General features: G+C 41.8%; 1 protein-coding gene across 1 annotated transcript in view; it reads right to left on the bottom strand.

The window, feature by feature from the left end:
• Nucleotides 1-2,924: 2,924 nt before the first annotated feature.
• DICER1 (dicer 1, ribonuclease III) overlaps nucleotides 2,925-10,016 on the bottom strand; it is a 71,825-nt gene continuing 64,733 nt past the window's right edge. The window contains 3 exon segments of the mRNA XM_081829992.1: nucleotides 2,925-7,444; nucleotides 7,799-7,874; nucleotides 7,965-8,127. Coding sequence (XP_081686118.1) covers nucleotides 7,279-7,444; nucleotides 7,799-7,874; nucleotides 7,965-8,127 — 405 coding nt within the window. The 3' untranslated portion in view covers nucleotides 2,925-7,278.

Genomic DNA, 10,016 nt, shown 5'->3' with positions numbered 1-10,016 from the left:
ACATGGTAAAAAGCAGGGATTTTCCCCGTGTGGTGCTGGCTCCACTCCCCCACTCCCACATCCCTCCTGATCCCTGAAGAATGTCTCCTGAAGAATCACCGACGTCTACGGATGGCAGATCGAGAACAGCGCAGCAGTGAACTGAGATCAGCATCTACTGTGTAAGTCCAGAAGCTTCTGAGACTCGGGCCATGGGGTGGTGGTTGCCCTCCAGTAGCTCACAGACATGAGGAGAAGTGGTGAGGACCAAAGGATGGGCACAGGCTGCAAGGTGGTGGGACGGAGGCGTCCTGGGGGGCTAAGTGCCCAGCTATGTCTGCAAGGATGGGTAGTGTTGGGTGAGTAAAGGAGGAGGTGGGGAGGGCCAGGATAGTTTTAGGCAGAGTCAACAACACCTAGAAAGGCCTCTCTAAAAGCTGCAGACTTGGGCTTATAGGGAAGACAATGTCCATCAACCTGAGATGGGCAAGGTGCACCCCTCTGAAGGAGGCAAACTTCACTCCTCTGTGCTTCGCTTTCCCCATCTGTAAAAGGGGTGATCGCAGCAGTTACAATTAGCATTTATTATGGGCTTGTGACATGCGGGGCACTGCGCCCAGCACTGTACATCAAGCGTCACTTGAATCCAAATGATGCTGTTTCCCACTGTAGAGGCAAGGACACGAGGCTAAGAGTGGTTAACAACTTACCCAAAGTCACACAGTGCAGGAAACTAGGCGGGCTGACTCTAGTTCTCAGTGTGAACCTCCAAAAGGAGTCATTTCCATACTCGTGGTGAGGAGCAAATGGCATAAAATGTGTACAACATTCAGCAACGACCAGGCCCCAAGTACTGTTCAGTAAGCCGCGGCTATCACGGGCCCACAAGCCCTGTAAGAAAGCCTTGAGGTCAACGCGTTTTGCAATTCAGAATGTCTCAACAGAGTAAAAGGCAACCCACAGAATGGGAGAATATACTTGCAAATCACCAATCTGCTAAGGGCTTAATATTCAGAACACATAGGGAACTCTCACAACTCACCACCACCAGAAAAAAACCAACTCAAAAAGTGACAAAGGACCTGAAGAGACATTTCTCCAAAGAAGATACACGATGGCCAATAAGCACATGAAAAGATGCTCCAGATCACTGATAATTAGAGAAAAGCAAATCAAAAGTACGAGATGCCACCTCTCACCCCTTAGGATAGATATTACAGAAAACCAACAAACTGGAAACAGGTGTGGGTGAGGACGTGGAGAAACTGGAAGCCTTCTCCACCGCCGACCAGGTCACATGGTGCAGTACGCGGGGAAGTAGGACGGCGGCTCCTCAAAAAATCACAGATACAATTCCCGTACGACCCAGCAATTCTACTTCTGGAATATAGACGCTGGGGACTTGAAAGCAGGGACCCAAGCAGGTATGCGTATGCCAATATTCGAAGCAATGCTCTCCACAAGAGCCAAAAGGTGTGAAGCACCCCAGACATCCACAGGCAAATGGAGGGTAAACAAACTGCGGCGTGTATATACGTTGGAGTACTACTCGGCCTAAAAAAGGAAGGAAATTCTGACACCTGCTTCAGGATGGATGGACCTTGAGGCCCTTACGCTGAGGGAAATAATTATGTCTGATGTCAAAGGACAAATACTGTCTGATTCTACTTCTATCAAGTACCTCGAACAGTGGACTTCACAGAGACCAAAAGCAGATTGGCGGCTGCCAGGAGCTTGGGGAGGGAGGCAAGGGAAGTTAGTGTTTCGCCGATGCAAGGTTGCAGTTCTGGATGGAGAAAAAGTTCTGGGGATGGCCGGTGGTGATGGTTGCAAGACACTGTCGACGTGTTTAACGCTTCTAAGCCGTATGCTGAAAAATGGCCAAAATGTTGTTTTATGTGTAAGTAACCACGAAACGAAGAAAGAGGAGGAAGGTCGAAGGGCTCCCCACACATTGCCTGGCCTGCCCACCTAGCGTGAGTGTAGGCCCTTGCTCCCAGCGCCTTCACAAGGACCACAGATCCGTTCGCAACGCGGCCGGTTCTGAACCGGCATCTACCATCCCATCTAAAGCATGCGGTATGTTATGCTTATGGATCTGCAAAAAGAAAAAACTTCCCTTCCATCTGGATTCTTTTCACGCACATCATGATCTGCAAACTGATCTTCCTGGCCTGGCTGTTCTCTGTTGCTAGCCAGGGGAGGGCAGGGTCCCAGTGGCAGAAGGACGTTGTGGCACTGCTGCTTGGCCTGCACTATCCGGTGACTTCTGGGCCATTAACACCAGCACGCACAAGCCTGTGGTGCTGATCCCAATTCCTCACGACTAAAATACATAGACTTTTTCTCCTTTAGTTTAGAGAAGAAGTTGGAAGGAAGAAAAAGGAAGGGATTAATCCGGACTGGTAACAGAAAACTAAACATTTTTTTCTCCTTCTAAGAGACTTATACTTACCATCTTGTTCTGCAGCCAAGTCATTGCTATTAGTCCTTAGTTTACTAAGTTACAAAAAGATTGGGTCAAATCTTGAAAGACAGAATTCTTGCTTAACCAACAATATTAGGAGTGCGTCCTAAAAACCTGGAAGCTGAACATTCTGTCCACTTGATTTTAGGATAACCAAATTCGCTTAAGGAATGTGTCAAATGCATCATGTATATAATCCAGGAGCCGGAACGCATCAGTCAATATGGCAGAATTTCAGAAAAACACACCACTATTATTTAAATCTCGAAAAGAAAAAGGCAACTGCTACTATACAACTCTACCGGTAAACGTGAAGCAGAATTCAGTCAGCAAAACTTTTATCATATTAAAATAGGCATTTTCATAGGACCATGGAATCAGAACACTTGAAAGATCACGTCCGCTACAACCATCTCAGTGTGATCACCCGCTTGAACGGAACCAAAATGAGAAAAGAAAAAGATAGAAGGACACAGGATGAACAGACCATAACTTTATTGGAGCTTGACTCTGCTACAATTATTACAAAACAAACAACTAAATGTAATTGGGGCCCATAAGGTGCAGGCTGCCCGTTCCCGCAGCACAATTACTGTATGAATGGGTTACAGTATGTTCCTTAGAACAGCTGCAGCATGTGATGGTAAATAGGTTACTGTCAATCAAATTATGTTAGTTTTTCTTGATTTTAGTCATTTCCCCTCCCTCTGTTTACAGCAGAAAAGCCACAAAGTTTACTTGCTGTTCACCTTTGCGTTTTTGCTAGGTAACCTGCTGATGCAGTGAATTCTGAGTGCATCTATAAAATTTAAATTGTCTGTGGTTGATGTCCAAATAAAAACGGACCAGGAAAAAAAAACAAAACACTTAATGATTGAAATATATTTACAAGTTAGTTCTGAAAGACCATTTTCACTGCTAGTGGAAAACCACAATGCAAGTCTCAATGCAAGTTCCCGCGAGATCACTCCTGGCGGCTCCAACAACTGGTAAAATCGCTTTATTATGCTTGGTCTTAAACGTATCTTAAAAGCTTTTCATGTACAATATAAAATAAAGAAATTTATTTGGAAATACTTAAATTCCTGAAAAGTAATCAGTGGTTGAAAAAATACACCTATTGAAATGCAATTAAACTGACCATCTAGGTACCGACCGCCAGGAACACGAGCTGGGCGAGGGCTTGGGCAGAATCTCAGATGCGGTTTCAATAAAGATATCCAGGTCTCAGTTTGGTGGCTTAGATCTTGTGTGAAAGGATCAAATACCCTAAGAGAGGAAGATGGAGAGCCTGCCATCGGCCGGGCCCTCAGACCGCACCGTGGTTGGGCTGGGTGTCGGGCACTCCCTGCACCCCAGTCTCCGTCGGACTGGGAACGACCTGGAAGGGTGCAGTGCTGGGTGAAGGGCCGTCTTTATAAGCCGCCGAGCAGCCTCGGGGCCTCTCGCTAGTTAGGGAGGGAAGTCCGAATCGTTCTGAGGACAAGCTATTATGAAGAACGTTAAACTACTAGTAGTTTAAGAGATCATTACAGGAGTGTTAGAGGTCATTCTAAATTTAATCACTTCACATGACGTTAAAAGAAAGAGAAAAAGAAGTAACAAAACATATTTAAAAAAAAAAACATAATTAAGAGTTCAGTTAACAAATCTTTGTCATACTTTCACAAACAGTAAAAATGCCACAGACAAAAATGACCTATTTAAGTTGTGCAAGTATATGACACATTGCAGGCATTATAATTATCTTTTTCAAATCCGGTAAATCAAAACAGCAGCGAGGCCAAACCACATCTTTTTTCCTCTCCGTTAAGCATATTTTCCTTGAAATGAGGTAAAGCATGGTACCAAGTGCAATGCTTATCTGTGCTACATGAACAGAACAGAGGGGGAACAAAGCTATTACACAACGCAGCATAGTTAGGACTGTTGAAAGTATATCATAAAGGAAATCAAAAATCTTTACAATGAAGGTTCATGCCGACTAACCGCCACACAATCATCATAAGGAACTTCGCAGTTGTCAAGACACACTTCCCCAGCCCTTCACACACGTGCCTGAGGCACCACGACACCTCCCACCCGGCAGGGCCTCCGTATTACCTTCGGTCTCACGTTGCAATCACAGGAACAAAAGGATGACACACACAGGGGTGGAAAGGGGGGCCACATAGAGTGATTTTCTTCCTTAGTTAATGGATGCAAAACATTTCAACAAGCTAAACTGGGGGAACTTTACAGCATTAAAAATCAGCAGCACGAAAGCGTTCATAACCATCTCGGTATGTCTCACTCAGAGTTTTTATTTTTTAACTTAGTAACCAGGGGATCACAGAATGCGTCCAAGTGTGAGTCACAAATTAAAATTAGCTATCTTTCTCCAACAACAAAAAAATGAAATAGCTAAAGTTTGCCGTTGATAAAACATTTTGAATGGTAGCAGGAAATTTGAACCCCTGAGAATGTATGACCTAATCATATCCAAGTCTGAACTTTTTCGTATTAACAAAAAAATACTCTTCTTAAGGTTACAAAATATATTGAGGCATTCTTCTCCCAATGGGAATTGTAACTGTGAAACAATCTGGTTTTGGTGCCAGGAGGCGAGAGAATCCCTTAACACTGGGATTAGTGCATTAGACACAACACAAAGCCCTAAGCTCCTGGCATCAGGTAGTTTATAAATTGAGAAGAGATCTGCGATCTAAGTTGATCGCGATCACCCTCACACGTAAAATTCACATCCAGCCTTACTTGTTAATTGTACACGTTTACAGTTAATATAATTCAAGAACTGCTTGGTTTTAACTTGCTAGGAGATCTCACGCTGAGGTTTTAAAAAAAACAAACAAACAGAAATCTAAGGTTCCCAATCAGAAATATTTTAAAAATGAGCCTACCCAAATTAATTTGCTCAAAATCTCATTTAATAATTTAGATTGCAATTTAAATGTAAGATTGGAGACAACAAATAACATTGGAGAAGCTTAACATCCCCTTCACTCAGGTCTCCTTAGAAAGCGGAGCTGACAGTTTTCTCTGTGCACACGTGCAGAGGTGTTTCTCTGGGGGGTGGGTGGTGCAGATAAAGCAAGAAGTACAGTATTCAACTGTAACTGAAAACAAAAAACGCAGCATTACATGAAGCATCGAGTTCAGAATGATGTGCTGGAAAACATTAGACACCTCTGCTCGGCTTTCTTAAACTTCAAGCATAATTAATGGGGCAAATTGCAGCAAACCTCTACTGGTATGTTGGTGGGAGTGCAAGACCGACCCACAGCTTTTAAAAAGGTAAATTAAGAGGTATTATAGTTACAGTGCAAAAAAAAAAAAAAAAAAAAAAATTAAAATTTCAAGCATAATACATAAACATAGCACCAAACAGGGGGAAACGCATGCAAAAGAAAAGAAGAACTGAGGTATTTAAGTGAAGAGTGCCTACAAGTCTAATTAAAGAAACTTCGGCAAATGCCTAAAAATGTCTTTTTTTTTTTTCTTCTTTTCCAAAGATGGAAATCATGAGCTTGTTTTCCTAAATTAATGACCTAAATCACAGATGTATCAAGATGACGGCAGTTTGTCGAAAACGTTACACTTCCACGGCATTAACAGCGCAGCTTTGGTAGGTGAAGAATGCACGCAACACTGTGACAAGTACAGTAAGACATTTAAGTGAGAAGACTAAGGGTAAAGGTGCTCTGTTTTGCTTCTTTAAATAAGTAACCAATCACTTATAAAATCTGCAGCATATTTTAGGTGTGATATGTCTAGAGTTTATCTTGTTAGAGCAACAGCCTACAGGGCAAAACTGTTTGCCACAAACAATTTCCATCAGTGGAACTACCTGGCAGGAGGTTTTTAGTAAAACTGGGTATTTAGCCAAAGATCATTTTTATTATGGTGCTTAAAAAAATCCATAGACTACATATATAATATTCTGGTTTTCAAAATGCCTTCAGGACACAGATGACAGAAACTCTAATATAATCCTTAATAAGTTAAGTCACAACTACCCTAGTGAGTTGCAAATATCACACTGTCTCAACCTCTAAATGCGTAATAAAAGGAAGGGAATGTCAAATAGTTTGTTCCAAAAAGATCAGAAATTAAAGAACATCCATGAGGGTTTTACTTTTAAGGCAAGAACCTTTTGTATGCAAGACTACGTGGCATGAGAGAAAACGAAAATTTGATTCACCAACATGCCAGCCAATGTTCATTAAAAACCTGTCCCTTACTATAGTAAGTGCAATGGCGACCGGGAAACATCCTCTTAGGCAACAGATCGTGGAAAGAAAAGACAGCACGGGCACGCTTCTCCTCTCGCAGACCGCACCATCCTCCTGGGCGCAGCGGCCACGCCGAGGAGGGGAGGGCGCTCCACAGAATCCAGGGGCTATCTCAGCTGTAAGCTCCTTGGCCTCCGAACGCTAAGCAAAGCTGACGGAAACGGAACTAAAAAACAAAAAGAAAAACAAAACCCCCCAAACAAAATAAAAACAAAATAACTGTCAATAATTCTCTTGAACACTTGCTAAATGTCATCATTAAAGCACTCTCGTGATTTAAACAAAGCAGAAGTGAGGAAAGAAGACAAGATTGTGTTTGCGCAAAAAACTAAAACTACAATTAGTTCCAAAATTTTTATACATATGTTAAATGTTTTATTCTGTAATCTATCTTGTTATCAAACAAACTTCAAATTCTGCCTTCGATTCATTCCACTCACTATGGACTTTTAAATCATCCTTCTCGATTTAAATAGTTTTCCCCTTAATTCTGCTTTTTGTTTTTTCTTTTTTCTTTTTTTTCCATTGTAAAAAGGGGTTTCAGCTGTTGGGAACCTGAGGTTGATTGGCTTTGAGGCTGCGTAGGGCTCTTCTTGCTGCTGCAGACTTGGCGATCCTGTAGCTCCGGCCGACGCCTTTAAATTTCCCCTTCCCCACCACTTCCACCGTGACTCTGACCTTGCCATCATACGTCCTCTCAGCCGGGCTGTAAAAATGCCAAACAGCGTGAATCACAAGTCAGAACTATTTATTATTATTGTCAAGCAGCACGGAGCTCGCACTTGGAGGCGGAGGGCCCGGGCACGAGCTGCCGGCACACAAAGGAAACGTGCGTCACACGGCGGCGCGGCCCCCGGCAGACAGGGCTGAGGCTCTTCTTTAACTCCGCATTACTTTATCAAAGCAAAAGGGAACGTCAATCCGACTACAAACGGAGAGTGCAGAGTGCGTGCCCCAGTGTAAATATTTCTCAGAATCATTAGTCTATGGCATCTTTGACAACTCTTGCCCCTCTTGTTTTTTAAGGAACTTAATTTTTTCCATGCACACTTTTGCTTACCTAAATTTGGCAGTTTCTGGTTCCATTTCGAGCAATTCTCGCACAGGGGAACGGGGCACATTTGCAGAAAATTTTTCTGTAATCAAAATGAAAGAGTCATGTGAATGATATCCTTAGAGTCGTTTTTAATTATGATTGTGTTTCTTTCGAAGGGAACGAACAGTACCTATTAGCGGCCGCATCATAGGATAGTACACCTGCCACACCATCTCCAGGGACATCCCGCTATCCATGTAAATGGCACCAGCAAGCGACTCAAAAATGTCCCCCATGGCCTTTGGAACTTCGATGTCCTCCTCCTTCTCTTCATCCTCCTCAGACCTCCTAAGCTATTTACACAAAGAAAAGGGACTTGTAAGCAACAAGGCCACCTTTAAAGGCATTCCACAGCAGTGGGTTTCTTTTCTTGGATAGGACTTTTATTATACCCTTTAACAAGGCTAACAATACCAACCATTTATGGCAATCACCTAACTACATTGTAATAGGTTCTTCACAAACATCTAAAAAAAAATTTTTTTCCCCCTAATTTCTCAAGGGATAAACAAAATCCCCTCCCCAGTTAGTAGTATACTCAGCAAAGGGAAAAAAGAGTACTTCTAAATGAAAACAAAAACAACACAAAATTAGAAATAGTTAATAAATGTACGAAAAAAATTTCAAATCCGCTCGTAACCAAAGAACTGCATCTTAAAACAGTTCTACCCCCTAGCGGCTTGGCAAGGATTAGGCCGAATGCTAATTAGTACGGCAATGACAAGAGTGTATATACACTGCTCTGGCAAGTAGAAATTGCCACTTTTTGCCAGGAAAATTCGACTGGACAATAGATTCCCCCGAGTTCCCTTTTTATTAAACCCCTTAATACACACTGACTATAAGAGAGTGCCTGACACACAGTAGGTATTCAAATTAATGTAATAAAAAACTTGGGTATGTATCAAATGCCTTTTAAAAGTTCCTAATTCTTTGATGCAACAATCCCATCTCTAGGAATTTATCTTAAGGAGGTACTGGATATATCTACCACACCCATGTTTATTAAAGTCCTCAGTAAAAACAATGTAAATATCTAGCCACAAAGGACTGTTTAAATATATTCCATTATAGCCATATATTGATTAGAGGGCAGCCACTGAAAGTCAAAATGCCAATGGATACACGGAAAGTTGTCCTCAAAATATTAAGTGAAAAAAACACGTTATGGTATACTATGTATAATATAATTCCATTTTATGTTTTATGTATGCTTATGTTTATATACATTAGCAATAAAACATCACAGAATGTTCATTTTGGTAATTTCTAAAGCAGTATATTTGCATAACTTTAATTTTCTTCTTGCTTATTTGTGTTTTCTAAAATAAACACAAATTACTTGTGAAAGAGAAACAAGAGAAGGGGGCATTTGGAGTTTTAAAAAAAATTTCTAAATGGATTGTTTAGCCATGTAGAGCTCTATATAAAACCCTTGTAATTCTGGCTACTGGGGAAAAAAAAAGACACTTCTTGTTCGTACATCACGGTTTTGAGGTAGAAAGGAATTTTAAAACTTATCGAATTTAATTCTCTCCTTTCACAGATGAAGAAACTGAGGCCCAGAGAAGTGGAGAGACTTAAGATTCAACAGGAAGTTAGAAAAGCCAGACCACTGACATTTCCAATCAGTTTTTGTAACTTCTAATACATATGATCATATAAACAAAGGAAAGGAAAAGGATGAATAAAAATTAACAGAACCAGCACGTCCCACTGTCATCAAAAGAGAACTTAAATCTAATTTTAGCTAATTCCTCAAATTCTAAGCTTAAACACTTCTAAAGAATAAGACCAGAAATAATACTGAGTACATATGAGATGGTTCTAATTCCTAGTGCCACGGCTAGCCGTGCTCCGACTCGGCCCATTCACCTTGGCGGAGGACACCCGGGAGAGCGGATCCTCCTTCGGCATGCGCTCTGTACTGTTTACAGGGTGGGACACTAGCCTTGCGGTTACGCCTCAAATTTCTCTCACAGCAAGTCAAGGAAAGAAAGGCACTAGTCCCCAGCCACGGTTTGGTGCAATTTAAAAAAAAGGGAAGGTACAAATTAAATGAAGAGCAATTAAAACAGCCACCAGAATTAAGAATAAATTCCCTGACTCCTTATAAGACATCTGCACAAGGAAGGAAAACAAGGGAATCAGAACGGGGAGAAGGGGACCGAGAGTGCTCTCC

The sequence above is a fragment of the Leptonychotes weddellii genome, chromosome 9 (genome assembly GCF_054177405.1).
Source record: "Leptonychotes weddellii isolate Sample4059 chromosome 9, ASM5417740v2, whole genome shotgun sequence".
Lineage (NCBI taxonomy): Eukaryota > Metazoa > Chordata > Mammalia > Carnivora > Phocidae > Leptonychotes > Leptonychotes weddellii.
The sequence above is the reverse complement of the archived record's forward strand: the minus strand, read 5'-3'. Positions and strand labels throughout refer to the sequence as shown.